General features: G+C 44.6%; 2 protein-coding genes across 2 annotated transcripts in view; both read left to right on the forward strand.

Moving 5' to 3' along the window:
- The first annotated feature begins 2 nt into the window (after nt 1-2).
- LOC137151535 (polypyrimidine tract-binding protein 2-like) lies at nt 3-11,961 on the forward strand. Its single transcript, XM_067545790.1, has 6 exons — nt 3-44; nt 9,193-9,226; nt 9,638-9,730; nt 10,392-10,608; nt 10,715-10,792; nt 10,948-11,961. The coding sequence occupies exons 1-6, from the start codon at nt 9-11 to the stop codon at nt 11,087-11,089; spliced, it is 600 nt and encodes a 199-aa protein (XP_067401891.1). The 5' UTR covers nt 3-8; the 3' UTR covers nt 11,090-11,961.
- Nucleotides 11,962-13,984: 2,023 nt separating this feature from the next.
- Nucleotides 13,985-17,962, forward strand: part of LOC137151534 (bone morphogenetic protein receptor type-1B-like) — a 46,912-nt gene continuing 42,934 nt past the window's right edge. The window contains exon 1 of the mRNA XM_067545789.1: nt 13,985-14,095. The gene's annotated coding sequence lies outside the window, so the exon portion shown is untranslated. The remainder of the gene's footprint in view (nt 14,096-17,962) is intronic.

The following is a 17,962-nucleotide window of genomic DNA, read 5'->3' on the forward strand; positions in this document are numbered from 1 at the left end:
TTGACAACATGTTCTACCCTGTAACCCTTGGTGTTCTTTACCAAGTAAGCCAGTTGTCTTTGTAACTTTAGTTTATATAATTGGTAATGATTTGTGTACATATAGCCTTTTGTTGTTTCTAACAGATATTCTCTACATTTGGTGCTGTATTGAAGATAATCACATTCACAAAGAATAACCAATTCTTCTTCGAGTGATTCCTCATGTCCATTTCACTATAGGTGAGTGCACGCCACCGTGCACGGTTCCTGGAACTTCTTTCCCCTTAGCAGACCGCATAGGGCCGGCTCTGGTGCCTCCTGGAGTCCCACGCGCATGCTACGTTATATGAGGCGCTGCTAGCCTTACACCCCCTCAGTTCCTTCTTTCCGCCCGTGACGGTTGCTGGAATTAGCCTTGCTCTCTGCAAGTGCCGTTCCCCTTGTTTGAACTCTTTGTTATCCGAAGTACTTTAGTTAGTTTTAAGTAGTGGTTAAGTGTAGTTAGATAAGAAGTTCCTGAGGGACTTAGGGTGGCCGGGCCATGCCCTGGTTGCCTGGGTTTAAGCTGTGTGCCTCCTGCGGGAAGGCTTTTCCGCTCAGCGACCCCCACGACCGGTGCCTTAAGTCCCTGAGGGAAGAACACAGGAAGGATAAATGTAAGATCTGCAGGGCTTTTAAACCGCGGACCCGGAAGGACCGAGAGATCCGGTTAAAAGCCCTGCTCATGGAGGCAGCGCTCCGCCCGGCATCCGAGCCGTCCCGCTCCACCTGGGCACTGAGCGTCACCTTGGTGCAGAGCGCACCACTGGCACCGGGATCAACTCGGCACCGAGCAACATCCCCGGTGCCAAAGAAGAAGAGGCAGCGTGCAGAGCGCGGACACTCCCCTGCGCTGTCGATATGGACAGGTTTGAGTGCGGAGATGCATCAGCCACGACCCGTCGAGTCTTCTCCGGTGCCTGCATCTCCAAGCAGGGAGCCTCCCCCGACTCCTGGAAGTGGCAGAGTGCCCCTGCTGACGCCATCGACACCAGAGGCTTTTCTGGCAGCAAGAGCCTTGTTGGCCTTTCCTACGCCACTTCTGCCCGCCCCCCTCCGCCAAGGGAGAAGGGGCCGGTGTCCTGTGGCAAGCCCATGTTGGGTCCCCCTGAAGGGTGGTGGAGATCCCCGGTACGGGATGGAAGATCTCCCGCCAGACGGCCACCGGGGGTAGAGTGAGGACGCTTCCCCAGCAGTCGCTCCAGGTTGGCGGCGTCGAGCCGGCCTGCTTCGACTCGGGATGTGGAGTCTCCCTCTCGGCGCCAACATCGGTCCCCGGCACTGGAGGCAGCGCAGGTCAAGAGGCAGCACCGTTCGAGGTCCACCAGGTGACGCTCAGACAGTTCCTGCTCCACATACCCGGCACTGAGGAGTTCACCCGCACCGAGGCGGTGAAGAACCCAGTCACCATCGGAGGACTCTGCACCGAGGGATTCGCCTGCACCGAAGCGGCGCGAAACCCGGTCACCACACAAAGACCCCGCATCGCACAATCCCTGACGTGGAACCCGGTCGCTGGAGTCAGGCCGCAGCAATGGCCTTATTGGGCCCCATGGGGCATCCAGATGGGGCCAGGGCCCCAATCCACTGTGTCAGCAGGGGTGCAGTCCGTGCCCCCAGCACAGGAGAAAGCCCATAGACACCGCTCCTCGGACGAGGAGTCGGACCCAGGCTTTGTCTTGAATTTCCCATTTTCCTGGAGAAGAACATGTGCTACAAGTAATCCCTGGATCAACGAATAGCATATCCATATTCTCCATATGGTACCAGTAGATGACCATATATGCCAGGATGCCATCTCCATGCAGTGAATGTGAAGGCTTCTGTATGTTTATCCATCTGTACCTCTGCTCTCCAGCAGTTTCAGCAAAGATCCTGGCCAACCTCAGAAGTGTCAAGGTTTCAGTATTCTTGAAAGTGCCCTACACTTTTCTATGCGCATTACAGTTTTCATGTCTGCTGCAGGTGGTCAGTCAAATAATTGTGTCCACAAGTGATCATTTAGAATCAGGTCATCTTGTTCTTTGAGTTCCTCACTGCTGGCAAAAAGGAACTCCTGAAGTACAATATTCTTGAGTTATGAGCTTCAAGTTATTCTTACTCTTTCAGGTGGTGTCAGAAGGATTTACAGTTCTAGGTTGAAAAGACAAACAGGCACAGATGGATGCTTTTAAATGTCCTCCATAATTGCCTGTCTACCGTTGTATATCTTTCTGGATTAAAGACTAATTGCATTTCTCTTAATTTGACAACTATTTTTGTCTACTGTAAACCAGTTGAAGGTAAATCTATCTGCAGGCCATAGTCATCAGATTCATACGAGGCTTGACACATTTGAGACCTCCCCCATTTTGTGGTATGTTACTGAAGTTTGGACATAGCTAATGATCGTTCATTTTGAGCCACCTTGCTACCTCTGAGCTCAAGATTTTTATTTTTTATAGGGTAAGGTAAGCTTTCAGCTGTAATGACTGGATCTACCTTATGTCACATTTAGAATCATAGAATCATAGAATATTAGAGTTGGAAGGGACCTCAGGAGGTCATCTAGTCCAACCCCCTGCTCAAAGCAGGACTAACCTCAGCTATATCATCCCAGCCAGGGCTTTGTCAAGCCTCAGCTTAAAAACCTCTAAGGATGGAGATTCCACCACCTCCCTAGGTAACCCATTCCAGTGCTTCACCACCCTCCTAGTAAAAAACTTTTTCCTAATGTCCAACCTAGACCTCCCGCCCTGCAACTTGAGACCGTTGCTCCTTGTTCTGTCATCTGCCACCACCGAGAACAGCCTAGCCCCATCCTCCCTGGAAGCCCCTTTCAGGTAGTTAAAGGCCGCTATCAAATCCCCCCTCACTCTTCTCTTTTGCAGACTAAACAAGCCCAGTTCCCTCAGCCTCTCCTCATAAGTCCTGTGCCCCAGCCCCCTAATCATTTTGGTTGCCCTCCGCTGCACTCTCTCTAACTTGTCCACATCCTTTTTGTAGTGGGGGGCCCAAAACTGGACACAATATTCTAAATGGGGCCTCACCAATGCCGAATAGAGGGGAATAATCACTTCCCGTGACCTGCTGGCAATGCCCCTCCTAATGCAGCCCAATATGCCATTAGCCTTCTTGACAACCAGGGCACACTGCTGACTCATATCCAGCTTTTTATCCACCGTTACCCCCAGGTCCTTTTCTGCAGAGCTGCTGCCCAGCTCGTCGGTCCCCAATCTATAGCTGTGCATGGGATTCTTCCTTCCTAAGTGGAGGACTCTGCACTTGTCCTTGTTGAACCTCATTAGATTTCTTTTGGCCCAATCCTCCAGTTTGTTTAGGTCATTCTGTATCCTATCCCTACCCTCCAGGGTATCTACCACTCCCCCCAGCTTAGTGTCGTCCGCAAACTTGGTATAACTAACTCATCTAAGACTTTTTCCAAAGATGGTGACTGGATTCTTCCCTGTTGAACCAATTATCCTCCTGGACCTTTTTTCTGTATTTGCATGTCTGTTTTAGTGAGGTCTTTCTCCCCAAACCAACATTAGAAGGGTTTGGGGATTCTTCGTGTAGCGGACAAAATTTCTATGACAAGAAGTACCGTATCTAAATGGCTGGCAGATTGTATTGCCTACTGCTATCACCTGACAGGCCTGCAGCCCAGTTCTTTCAGTTTGTACAATGGGAAGCAGGGCAGTTTCTGATGCCAGTCTGAATTTTTTTTTTATTTGACATATGCAAAGCAGCCAAATGGCAGCAGCCATCACACAAAGCATTGCTGCCTAGATTCAATTCCAGTGGTTGAAGTTTCTGTTTGGTCCGTCAGTGCTATGGAGCCAATGCCCAAACTCTGGCACCCTCTCTCAGTTTTGTTTCTCTTCAGGCTTCTCATATTTGAATTGGCCAGTTTTTGAAAGCTTGAGTATTGGTTGCTTGTCTCTTTCTGTGCACTGCCTGTTACAGTATTGATTCTTTTATTTTGAGACATCCTTTGAGTCGGAGTGAAAATCCTATGGGGATAATAACGTTCTAAAGAATGGACAAATATAGTATATCTAAATCATTGGGGTATTTTTAAGAAAAAGTTTTAGCAGTTTTTTGTGGTTCATTTTTAAAATTGTGACTAGTTTGGGGGATCCTGATTTATCCTCCACAATTAGAGAAATGACCAGAAGATTCTAGGAACTGAGGTAATGGCAGTTGGTTGGACCATGATCAGTGAGAAGGGATTAGGTTGGATAGTCCTGCTGCTACCACTACAGCCTCTGAGGATTCAAAAGTTTTGAACTTTGGGGAATTCTGCCCTGTCTTGTGCTGGGAGCAGAAGACCCAAGAGTGAGAATTCTGTGAAATAATATTTTAAAAAGCAGACTTTCAGGAGAGTAATTTTTCATTGTTGATATTCACTGTGCTATCAGTCTAAATGAGAATTTAAAATGAGCTCATTCTTTGCTTACAGGAACATTTCAATGCATAATTGCTTCAACTAGTTATAAAAATTAAGTGTAATTAGACAGGCATCAGTCAACTGGACTGTCATCTGACCTATATTTTGATACCGTATTTGAATGTGGCTTCCGTATTTGTATGGAAGATAATTTGTATTTTATAGAATGACTTATTAATTACATATTGGTTTAATATGAGTTATACTCTTATTTCCTACATATTTTTTTCCAAAAAAGTAATAAAACTTAATCAGCTGTGAAAATTTCCACCATTATTCTCCTGCATTAAAGTCTTTAATTAGAGCTTCTTTAGTCATGATTGGTTGCTGGGACGTACAGAAAAATAGGTCTTACTAAGAATTTTGAGAAGCACTGACATTCAGTGAGAAATGAACACTGATGTGGCTTTCTTTAAAAATAAATAAATAAATAAAAATTAAAAATGCATATAAATATAGATGTAAAGTGTTTTAGAAACTTCTAAAAGGCCTGATACATGCATCAACTCTATTTGGAATGATCAAGAACAATAATTAGAAAATACATAGTTCTTCTTTGAATAGATGCAGCCGAGTATTCCACTCAGATGTGTGTGCGCCCAGCACACGGGGGGAGCTGGAGAAATTTGCCTAACAGTACCTGTAGAGGGGCAGCGCTCATGTCTTGTGGCCATAGCCCCTTCCCTGGCTGTATGAGGCAGCACCACCCCGACCCTCTCGGTTCTTTCTCACCGCCCAAGCACAGTTCAAACCTTTCTAAACCATTTAGGAAAATGACTCAACTCTTCATGTTGGTGGATCTGGAGTTGGATTCAGGCTTCCTGGAGTCTCAGCTGGTGGCAATACAGTCCTCCTGGTTAGCAATTTAAATGAAGAGGTCAGTGAAACCATTAACTTATTTTTTTTCTCTTTTTTAACCACACTTCATTTGTGAATGTTTTCATTTTTTGGCACTTGCCTCTCTTTTCACTTGCATATTTTAAGATCAAAGTATTTTTCCTTGTTTTTTGTGTAATTCTGTATACTTCCATAGAAAATATATGTAGTTAAATACTTTTGTTTTCCTAGGTAGCTAACAACCTAAAATATCCTAAGAAAAATATGGTAAATACTGCATGTTTGGCTTTCAATTTTTAATTTAAATATTTTCACAAAAACAGCAACATGTGTAGATTATATTTTGTGTAAAGTAGAAGTGTGTTTCTTTTCTAAGTATTTGTTGCTTCATTTCATGCTTACATGTCACTGCATTTTTAAAATCTTAATTCCTGTGAACTACAAGGGACGGGAACCTAAGCCCGAAGGTAAATGGGGAAGAGGGACACCACAAGGAAGCAGAAGGAGGAGGGTGCAGCAGGGGAGGCCTCCCGATTCATACTGTGAAAGTAGGCCAATCGGCTACTTATCTCAAGTGCCTGTACACAAATGCAAGAAGCCTGGGAAACAAGCAGGAGGAACTGGAAATCCTGGCACAGTCAAAAAACTACAACATGATTGGAATAACTGAGACTTGGTGGAGTAACTCACACGATTGGAGCACTGTCATGGATGGGTATAAGCTGTTCAGGAAGGACAGGCAGGGGTGAAAGGGTGGAGGAGTTGCACTGTATGTAAGAGAGCACAATGACTGCTCTGAGCTCCAGTATGAAACTGGAGATAAGTCAGTTGAGTGTCTCTGGGTTAAGCTTAGAAGCAAGAACAATAAGGGTGATGTTGTGGTGGGTGTCTGTTACAGACCACCAGACCAGGAGGATGAGGTAGATGAGGCTTTCTTTACTCAACTAGGGAAAGTTTCCAGTTCACAGGGCCTGATTCTCATGGGAGACTTCAATCACCCTGACATCTGCTGGAAGAGCAATACAGCAGAGCACAAACAATCCAGGAAGTTTTTGGAGAGTGTCGCAGACAATTTCCTGGTGCAAGTGCTGGAGCAACCAACTAGGGGCCATGCTTCTCTTGACCTGCTGCTAACAAACAGGGAAGATTTGGTAGGGGAAGTAGAAGTGGGTGGCAACCTAGGCAGCAGTGACCATGAGATGGTCGAGTTCAGGGTCCTGACAAAAGGAAGAAAGGAGAACAGCAGGATACGGACCATGGACTTCAGAAAAGCGGACTTTGACTCCCTCAGGGAACTGATGGGCAGGATTTCCTGGGAGGCTAATATGAGGGGGAAAGGAACCCAAGAGAGCTGGCTGTATTTTAAAGAGACCTTAAACAGACTACTGTACTGGGTGGCACAGAATGGGAAGGAGGCGAACATCTCGCTGTGCTGAAGGAACAGGTCCAAGACTATTTAGAAGGATTGGACATACACAAATCCATGGGGCCGGATGCAATGCACCCGAGGGTGCTGAGGGAGTTGCCTGAGGTGATTTCAGAGCCATTGGCTATTATCTTTGAAAGCTCGTGGCAACAGGGGGAGGTCCCAGAGGACTGGAAAAAAGCAAATATAGTGCCCATCTTCAAAAAAGGGAGGAAAGAGGATCCAGGGAACTACAGACCGGCCAGCCTCACCTCAATCCCTGGAAAAATCATGGAGCAGGTCCTTAAGGAATCCATTTTAAGGCACTTGGAAGAGAGGAAGGTGATCAGGAACAGTCAACACGGATTCACCAAGGGAAAGTCATGCCTGACCAACCTGATTGCTTTCTATGATGAGGTGACTGGCTCTGTGGATGTAGGGAAGGCGGTGGATGTGATATACCTTGACTTTAGCAAAGCTTTTGATACTGTCTCTCACAGTATTCTTGTCAGCAAGTTAAAGAAGTATGGGTTGGATGAATGGACTATAAAGTAGATAGAGAACTGGCTAGAGCATAGGGCTCAACGAGTAGTGATCAGTGGCTCCATGTCTAGCTGGCAACCGGTCACAAGCGGAGTTCCCCAGGGGTTGGTCCTGGGGCCGGTTTTGTTCAACATCTTATTAATGATCTGGAGGATGGGGTAGATTGCACCCTCAGCAAGTTTGCGGATGACACTAAGCTGGGGGGAGTGGTAGATACCCTAGAAGGTAGGGATAGGATACAGGAGGACCTAAACAAACTGGAGGATTGGGCCAAAAGAAATCTCATGAGGTTCAACAAAGAAAAGTGCAGAGTCCTCCACTTAAGAAGGAAGAATCCCACGCACAGCTACAGACTGGGGGCTGATGAGCTAGGCAGCAGTTCTGCAGAAAAGGACCTGGGGGTAACCGTGGATAAAAAGCTGGATATGAGTCAGCAGTGTGCCCTGGTTGTCAAGAAGGCTAATAGCATGTTGGGCTGCATTAGAAGGGGCATTGCCAGCAGATCACGGGAAGTGATTATTCCCCTCTATTCGGCATTGGTGAGGCCACATTTAGAATATTGTGTCCAGTTTTGGGCCCCCCACTACAAAAAGGATGTGGACTAGTTGGAGAGAGTACAGCGGAGGGCAACCAAAATGATTAGGGGGCTGGAGCACAGGACTTATGAGGAGAGGCTGAGGGAACTGGGCTTGTTTAGTCTGCAAAAGAGAAGAATGAGGGGGGATTTGATAGCGGCCTTTAACTACCTGAAAGGGGCTTCCAGGGAGGATGGGGCTAGGCTGTTCTCAATGGTAGTAGATGACAGAACAAGGAGCAACGGTCTCAAGTTGCAGGAGGGGCGGTCTAGGTTGGACATTAGGAAAAAGTTTTTCACTAGGAGGGTGGTGAAGCACTGGAATGGGTTACCTAGGGAGGTGGTGGAATCTCCATCTTTAGAGGTTTTTAAGCTGAGGCTTGACAAAGCCCTGGCTGGGATGATATAGCTGAGGTTAGTCCTGCTTTGAGCAGGGGGTTGGACTAGATGACCTCCTGAGGTCCCTTCCAACTCTAATATTCTATGATTCTATGATACTCATTTGTCTTCAAAATTAATTCATTTGTCTTCAAAAAAAATTTCTCCTTAATACTGTATCTTTCTTGCTAACTCTAAAATCTAAGGGGTTTTATTTAGTTTTGCATTTTTACTGTTTTGTACATTTATTTTGATTGCTGTGAAAGCTGGTTTGAAATGTGGGAAGTTTGATGTACCAGTTTGTCTAGTTGCAATACTTGTTTCATTTTTAACTGGCCTCTGTTAATATGATTACTTAAGCTTATTTATCATTTGTTACTATTTTCTCATTCACAGTCTTCCATGTTAAAATGTTTGGATCAGAGTGCCATTTTGAAAGATTTTTGCCTGCATTTCATACCCAGCCATGCTTATGCAGTTAAATTTCAGAGTTTAAAATTTCTATTGCATGCTTTTTTTCATGTTGAGATGAAATGTAATTTATTTTTTGATATGGATGTACTTTACCCATATTTGTCTTGGGTGACTACATTTTACTTAGTTTTTTCTTGTACAGTACATAAACCAACCATTTTCTGACCAAATTCCTGCCTTTCCTATGTACTGACCTAATATTTTATTTTTTTGTTCCCCACTTTTTTCTTCTGCATTGCTGTTTCCCTTCCCCATTGCATCCTTCTCCCTTTGTGTTCACCTTCCCTTTCCTTGTCTTTCCCCAAATTCCCATGCCCTCCCCTGTCTTATCCTTTATTTTCCTTGTCCTTGTCTATGTTCCCTGTCTTCATTCCCTATGTTCATGCTTCTGTGCTTGAACAAAATGTGTTCCTTGGACCAACTTGCCCCAATTAACCGCCTTGATCCATGACCACCTCACCATTCTGCGGGAACCACCCTTTGTTATGGATGATCTGTTCATCTCCGCTCTTGCTCTTCTCTCCTTCTAAAGATGGTCACACCCCAAAGTCTGTTTACCCTCTTCGGTATGTTATTTTTAGCACTATACTTTTATTGATTAAATTTTTGTTTCACCTTAATTCTTATTTGTAGCTAGCACTTTTGGCTTAAAGTTGAATAGTAAAACTTTTGCTATTTTTCTTTTGCTGTTAAAAACTCTCCATAGACACAAGATTTTTTTTTTAATGCATGCTAATATATTTTACACGGTCTTTCATTTAATATCCTTCACATAGCTTTGGAGGGTTTATCGAAAATTTATTCTTTTAAAAATTCACTATTCAAAATCTTGATCTTCTTTATTCATTTGTGTGAATGTACAGATTGAATGAGTGATCTTGTTGATGTCTGAATGTTTCATTGATATGTCAAAATGTGCTGTTTAGTTGATTATACTTAATTAATTTTTCTTTTGGATTACCTCTGACTCTGAAAAGGTGTTTATGGGGATGTGCAGCGTGTGAAGATTTTATACAATCAGAAAGACAGTGCTCTTATACAGATGGCAGATGGGAACCAGTCACAGCTGGGTGAGATTAGATTTTGTTTATGCCTCATTTAAATCTGTAAATTTAAGTATTTGAAATCATGCTGTGTAAATTCAAATGAACATGTACATATTTCAGTCTACTTTTATTCTAGTTTTTCTCAGATCCCAAACGGTCCATGAAAGATGAAAACTTATTACATCAACTCATTTTGTATTCCAAAAAGTGTATGTGTAGATGCTGCTTTATATGAACAGAATAATAGTGTTGTTGGAGGAGAATGGTGTTGTTTATTTTTAAACTAAGCATTGGCTCCAAATTCTACATCAATTTGCTACTACACCATCACATGCCAGCACAATAGCACACGCAAAAAAAAAGATAATTAAATCAGAATAGAAATTTTGTCATAATAGTAGGTAGTGACGTGTGTTGGTTAGTGTCATGGTAATCTTTTTCATTTGAAATAAATTATTTGGAAAATTCAAATAATGTAAAATAGGGTTATCTTTGCATGTTTCATTTACTGAATACATGGCTAAACATAGCAGTGCAGTTTTGAAAACCTTACAAACTAACTTTGAAATGAAATTATTTTTCTAGTTTGCTGTGTTGACTGAAATCAGTTATTTAATGAAAGAATATGCCATCTTTGCAGGGTTTTGAAATGTAACACTGCATTTAGTAAATTTGTCTTTTTCAGCCATGAGTTATCTTAATGGACAAAAAATGTATGGAAAGATTATTCAAGTTACCCTTTCCAAGTATCAGACAGTACAGCTACCTCATGAGGGACTTGATGACCAAAGGCTAACTAAAGATTTTGGTAATTCACCTCTGCATCGTTTTAAGAAACCTGGCTCAAAAAATTTTCAGAATATATTCCCTCCATCTGCAACTCTTCACCTGTCTAATATTCCGTAAGTGTTCTATATGCCAATAAGGCAGAAGGATTCACGTTAGCCATAAAATACCAGATCCACTAATAACTCATTCTTGTATGTTTTTTGTTTTTCATTTTTCTAGACCATCAGTAGCAGAAGATGATCTACGCACACTGTTTGCTAACACTGGAGGCACTGTGAAAGCATTTAAACTTTTTCAGTAAGCAAGTATTCCTTGAATCCTTATGTTTTAACATTGACATCATACATTTTAACAGCATGTCTTGAAAAAAACACTCTTCTGGAGAGGGGAGAAGGGCTTTTAGGCCCTTATTTAGTATTGTTTAAGTTCATAATATTGTTGTTTTGTTTCAGAGATCGTACGATGGCACGTCTTCAGATGTCAACAGTGGAAGAAGCTATTCAGGCTTTGATAGATCTGGATTATTACAATCTTGGAGAAAATCACCATCTGAGAGTTTCTTTCTCCAAATCAACAATTTTAAATGGGAGATAAAAAAAATGAAGGTGTATCACATTGTTCAATGTCATCACCTATTGATGGTTCAGGAAAGTGGGGACCAGAGTTTGACTTCTGTCTTTCATGCTGTTATCATTCCTTGGTTGTTTAAAAAAAAAGCAGTGATATTAACTGTTGGTTATTCAGCTGTTTAGAGAAACATCATTTTGTTTAAAAGGGTTTCAAGTTAAACCCACAGTTTTTCAAGTTAGTTGACATATGTGCCTTGAAAAGGAAAACTAGAGTTGCTAGAATTGCATTTACTAGTAAAATGAAGTTGGTTGTCTGGGGCACAGTGTTACATGAGAATTGAAATATATTTAGGCAGGGGTGTGTTAAAAAGGTGAAGTTTTTTGTTTCGCCTGCTTGGAACTTATTTTTGTTACTTACTGGGTTGTCATGTACCTTTCATTTTAATCAGATAAGATGCATTATTTTGAAAGATTAAAACACAGTATACTTGATTTCTGCTACTTTAACTTATTTTTGTAAATGGCCTTCTATATTTCATTATTCTGGTCTAGATTCAGTTATGAATGTAGGCATTATAGAAAATTAACCAGTTACAGCATATTAATTTCTTAAAGGAGAAAAAAGTGATTTCTGTGATTTTTTTTTTGAACCCCAATGGAAAGCATTGTGGAATCTTAACCTTTTTGTACACACTCTTGTGGGACGTATCATATAAATGTCAGCACTAAGTAATGTCTTGTTTGTGGTTGAATATTTTTCGTAGATGTGTTTGAAGTTGACATGACTTATGTGCATTTAAATATATATTGCCATCTTTAGTTTGTAATTAAGATTTGGAATATGGTTGTGGGTTTCTGAGCATGTGCAGACTGGTCTAGCTAGTTCAGGAACTGGTGCATGTATTTTGTAAAGATGAAAAAAGTGTACTGCAAACACTTGCAGGCAGGTTAATTTTCTGGCAGTTTTTTAAAACTGACACCCAGGTGGGACCAAAGTTTATGTGCCTTTAGTCTGAATTTACCTTGCATTGCAATATTCCATTTTAATAAATCTCTTCAAAATATTTTGTATTTAGAAATTGATCTGATTTTACTATAAACATGGCTCAGAGTCTACTGATCAAATTAATTTGAAAACACTTCTTCTGTCAATCTGAACTATTTCATCTGATTCTGTTTAAATGGCCAGTACTTTTTGAAATTGATGTACTTAGTTTCAAGATTCATAGATTCTGTTATCCATGTAGAAAAAAGGTCATTTATATTTTCTATTAAGTTTTTACATCTTTAGAAATGTAAACTTCAGTATAGTTTGAAAGCGGCACAACTAAAAAATAATTTTCTAACGAAGTTGGGGGGGGTTGACAGTTGTTCAATTTCATTTTATGTGTTTAAAATAGCTTCCCTTGAAGAATTCATTTTCTGATGTACTGTATTTTTACACTACCTGAGTTGACTATTCAGACATCCTACATTTAAATGGGACTAAAACTAGAACTGTGACAGAATGAAAAACATCCCACACATAGTCAGTGTTTTACAAATGGGAGGAGTATATTAGTTGTGAACACACATTTTTGTCTTAGATTGTAAATGTATGGGGCAGAGACCGTGCCTTGGTATGTGGTTGTACAGCAGGTAGCAAAAGAGGGCCCTGATCTTGACTGGGGCCTCTGGACTCTTCTGCAAAATAAATAATAATACATTAAAAAAATAAGCTGGGGTGCTGTTTGACCAAATTGCCCAGCACTTGTTTCAAGCCCAGTATACCACTATTGGCAATGTGAGTGCATGTGGTAGTACCAGAGAAAGACTAGGGCTATGTCTACATTAGAAATGTGCAGACCTTCTCTGGTCTGTGGTGTGTGTCCCCACCATGAGTGCATCCACTGACCTACGAGGGACAGTGGGGAGCTGGGTGCTCAGTCTCACATCTCTGGTGGCAGCTCCCTACTGGGAGCCCGGCTGCCCCCCCACCCGCACCCCATGGGGAATGAAGGAAACCACAGGGACTTTCCCTCCCTGTTCCTTGCTGGGAGACAAGGGAAGCCACCAAGGGCAGCTTCTTGTCCTTGGGGAGCAGGCTCCAGCTGTCTCTGCCTCTCCCATGCCCAAACCAGGCAGCCTTGTCAATGTCACGGCTCCTGCTGTGAACTTTACAGGCCAGCCAACACCAGCATAGGTGCCTTGTCCTAACTACACCAAGGTAAGCCTTGTGCCTCTCCTGGAGGTGGGATGTTACGCTGGTGGAGCAGGGCACGTACACGGGTGGGAGGAAGGCTGTAGTGCAGACGCTGACATAACGGGGTTGACATAAGCTGCCTCAGGTAGATCGAAGCGTGCAGTGCAGAGCAGCGCGGGTTCTGCACCATGCAGTGCGTTTACACAGCACAGCACAGCACAACGCACCATCCCGCCTAGGAGCGGCTGCAGCTCAACGGTGCAAGCGCAGCCTGCGGCGTGGGGCAGGTGCAAAGTGCAGACGCGGCTGCAGCCCAAGAGGCAGCCTAGGTCCCAGCCCGGTACTTTTGCAGCGCAGCCCTGACACCCGCTAGGGCGGGGTGGGCACCTGCACCCAGCCTAACGCCAGCTGCAGAGCGCGGCCAGCCCAGCAGCGAGCTCCGGGACCAGGCGGGCCCCGCCCAGCTCCAGCCCGCCTGCGAACGTCCCCCTGCCCTGCCCTGCTCTGCGCATGCGCGGGGCCGCCACAGCGACAGGCGAGGCGCGAGCAAGAGTGGGCGGGGCAGGCCGGGTGTGAGGGCGAGGCTGGCGAAGGGGCGGGGCCCGCTGGTGAGGGGCGTGCGCGTGGGGGGCGCTCGCGCGAGGCCGTTAGTGACCCTGAGCCCGCCTGTGGCTGCGCGCGCTGAGGCCGGGTGACCAACGGTCGGGGCGCCACGTGGGCCCGTTGCTGTCGGCCGGCTCGGGGCCAGGCGAGACGCTGTGACCAGGGCCGGGCCGGGCCTTCGGTCCCTTCCGCGGGCAGCGCTGCGGCCAGGCTCCCCTGCAGCGCGGGGCTGGGGCGGTGTCGGCGGTGAGCAGCGCACTGCGGGGCGGGGGCCCAGCGCAGGGCCGCTTCCCTAGGCTGGGCCGGGGCCGGCTGGGCTCTGGGGGGTGGGGTCCTGGTGCGCCCAGCTCCCCGGGGTGCCCCATGGCTCAGGCCCTCGGCTCCGGCTGGGAAGTGGGGAGAGGAGGGAGCAGGCGCAGCACGCCCAACGCGTGTGTGGACACACACACACACACACACACACACAGCTGCCCCTGCCCATGGGGAGCCTGGTTATGATCCCCTTTGTGCAGCTGGGCGGGAAACCGAGGCACGTGGCGGCGGTGATGAAAATCAGTGGGGGGCCCGGGCCTGTCGAGCCTTGGCAGTTATTCCGGAGGGAGATGGGGGTGAATTTAAAGCTCTGTGGCCGTGATGCAGTGACCCCCGTGTGGATGCTCTTAGTCTGGACTACGAGTGCCTTGTCCCCAATCACCTTAGTCCGGAAGTGCGTCGCAAGAGGCGCTATTATTCGGGAAGAAGAGCAGCCAGGTGGGGAGTTCCTGAGAGTGCTTTGTTCTGCCATCGCTGGCTGGGGCAGGTTTCCCTTGCAGAGAAATGCTTAGGCCCTTCTGAAAATCCCAGTTTTGAAGCGTGGCTGCACAGTCCGGCTCTGCCATGGTGAGCGTGGCTGATGAGGCGCATGTTGGAGGGGGAATGAAAACGAGGAGGGAGTTGTTCATTTGCGTGAAACAATAAAACTGTCCTTTGTTTCTGAGTAGTGCCACTATTTTCCATAGGCACTGATGCTTTTTAGCTGATATCTCACTCCTGAGACAAAATGGGAGTGCTTATTTCAAAGAGGCGCTGGAGGGTTTGTTATTTAGGTCCAAGAGGGAGCCTGGGGCTAGGAGTACTTGTCATTCTGAAGGATGCCCTCCCATGAAATGTTCCCCCCTCTATTGGTCCCCCATGGATGGTTTTCCAGTCTCTTTTCCCTCTGCCTCTGGATGTTTGCACTGACTCCCTCACAATGCCCACAAAGACTACCTTGGGATATGCGCTTATTAGGTTTGCGGCACTCCAGATTGGGCCAATGTACACAAGACCGGTGTACACAAACTGCATTCATAGTTGCTAACATATGAAAAAAAATTTATCAGGGACAATTCTCCAAATAAGCTGAGGGTGGTGGTGGTCTCCTGATAGTGGAAAGCTGTGTATGCACATTCTGCTGAATTTCAGGTTAGTTCCTTATTAGCAGGAGGTGGGGGGAAAGAGAGACAAAAATTAACTAAATTTACCAGAATGCAAATACAGTCCTCTAGTGGCCACCAGGCTTTCAGCTATTTGGAATAATCCTTTCATGAAAGAGAATTTTCCTCCTTTCTTTCCCACGTGATCTCCTCCTGTCCCTTGCTACTATGGATTTCCATTTCCCTTGGCTTGCTCTGTCATCTCTGCCCCAGTGGCTTTCCCTAGTTCTCTCCTCATGGATTTCCCCTCCTTTGCTTATACCACTGACCTCTCTGCCCACAGGCAGGCTGCTCTTTCAGTTGCTCAGCAGCCCCCTCTGTTGGTCTTTGCGGGTTGCCTGTCAGCTGAAAAGCAGCTAGCTTCCATTTTGGACACCACTAAGTCTCTGCAGCTGTCGCTAGAGCCGAGCTGTGCTCAGCTCAGTAGGAGTGAGAAGACGGTAGCCAGCTACCTGCAGCAGATTGGGGCAACCAGCCGAGTATGGGAGAGCTAAGAGAGGAGCAGTTGAGTTAAAATAGCTGTTTACCTGGTGCAACACAGTCCAGAAAATACAATCCAGGGCAACAGTTCCCTGGGAGGGATTTCAGAACCTGAGGTTCTTCTAGCCAAACTGGGAATATTGACAGATACACCTTTGAGTCCCCCAAAATGCAATGGGGAAGCACTGCAATAGGGAGACTGCACTGGGGCCAACACAGATGCAGAAAGAGCTAGAATCACTAGGCCAACAGAGATGTATTATGGCATGGTGGCAAATTTCTGGGTAGTAGGGGTTGGCCATCCGATTGATATATTTAAACGCTAAATATATATTGGTTAAAAATAAGACTCTTGATCTGCTTATAATCCAGGCAGCCTCCAATACATCTAGTCACCTTAGCAATTAGGTGTCCTGCTAACTTTATTGGATGTTGCATCATTCAACAGCAATCTCAATGGTGAAGTGAGGCAAGATCCTTGGAGCATGGTAATATGGGGCCCAATCTATAGAAGCCTCCAAATTTGGAACCACAAAGCATGAGGCTACAAGGATCTGCCATCAGAAATGTGAAAGCTATACTATATACCTGTCTACTTCACTACTGTGTAAATGGGTGGATGCTCAGCTCACACAATAGAGAGCAAGCAGAGGGAGAACTGATCACCACCTGTGCACGAAGACCTGGTGGCGATTTGGAACCAATAGACTTCATGTAATAAGCAGCAGGCAAGTGATGCTGGGGACCTCACCAACATCAAATAGGAGCTGGGAAAGAAGCCAGTACTGACACTCAACTCCAGTTGAGTGGGAAAAGTAAGAGGAGTCTCTGAGTACTCTGCAGTCATGCTGAGAGGAGGAGGAGTCTTAACCCAAGAGATAGGGAGAATGAACAGTCTCTTCTTCTTAAGAACTAAGACTGTAGTATCCTTCTTGCTAACAGCCAAGAAGGTGGAGACTGGAAGGAAAGAGAGACTGGAGGGAGAAAGTCTTTCTTTCAGAAGCCCTGACATTTTGATGGATCAGGACCGATTTATTCTTAAACTTCTCTGGTCACTTTAAGCATATTTAACTTCAGTTATTGGCCATTAAACTGCAGAGGGTTTTGGTCTGATTTGAAATGAAAGATGAGTCCAAACCAAAACCCCAGATCTGTGTGCCGATCCTCAAACTTCGGCAGTGTAGATGGGCTCCTTGGTCTTGTCCCTCTTCTGGGAGGCCAAACCAAAACTCTGAATTCATATGCCTGTGAATTTTGGGATGGTTTGGATTTCAGATCCTTTCTTTGTGTCTCAGGCCCACCTCGAAACAAACATCCAAAGAATGCATGGATGCAGGTGGATGCTGGATTCACTGTGAATTCTACGGTAGCTGTTCTAGATCAGAACTGACTGATGTTACACTGTGTATTGATGTCTGCACCCCAGTCTCTGCCCAGTGCACTGTCTTCAGATATTTGTGAGAAAGGAAAGACAGCTAGTTGCATTTATAGTGTAAAAGGCAATTACTTGTCTAAATTTGATAGCTTCAGAAGAGAGATAATATTTAATTGTTCCAGCCTCATTATTTAGGTTAGATTTAGAATGTTACAGTTTTATCATTTTTGCCATAGAAAAGGCCGGCTGGCTAGTAAATAGATTTGATTACATCCAGAAAATGTCATGGTTGATTAAAACAGAGCAGAGTGTTTTCACTCAGTATTACTGTTCATATTTTTATTTAGCTTTGCTTCCCCATGAGCCAGATGTCTGAAAATATTGGACTAGAACATTTTAAAAAGTTCATTCCTTATCCACAAATAACAATGTTATATAGTCACAAAACCTGCTTGTTGAAAAAGGACTTCATTTAAAAATCTGTGTTCCAGTGACTCACAAAGTGAACATCTATTGATGTTAATTTGTTGCACATAGGCTGGATTTAAAAATATAATAAATACAACTGTAATCCTTTTAGAGAAATAGAAGCAGATCCTAATGCAAATACAATTTATTTTAAAAATACTTATAATTAATCATAGCTATGGGAAAGTAGAGAATATATCAGATGCAGTGAATTCTTTCTATAAATTAATTTTAATTTCTGATTTTTGCTACGATTAAAAAATAAATAAAAGCAACTATGGGGGCTGCAGGGAAGCCAGACATATTGTGCAGCAAATGCAAATGTTTTGTTATGGA

Source organism: Emydura macquarii, unplaced genomic scaffold (assembly GCF_026122565.2).
Source record: "Emydura macquarii macquarii isolate MOO-44397 ecotype Brisbane River unplaced genomic scaffold, CSIRO-AGI_Emac_v2 contig_1107, whole genome shotgun sequence".
Classification (NCBI taxonomy): domain Eukaryota; kingdom Metazoa; phylum Chordata; order Testudines; family Chelidae; genus Emydura; species Emydura macquarii.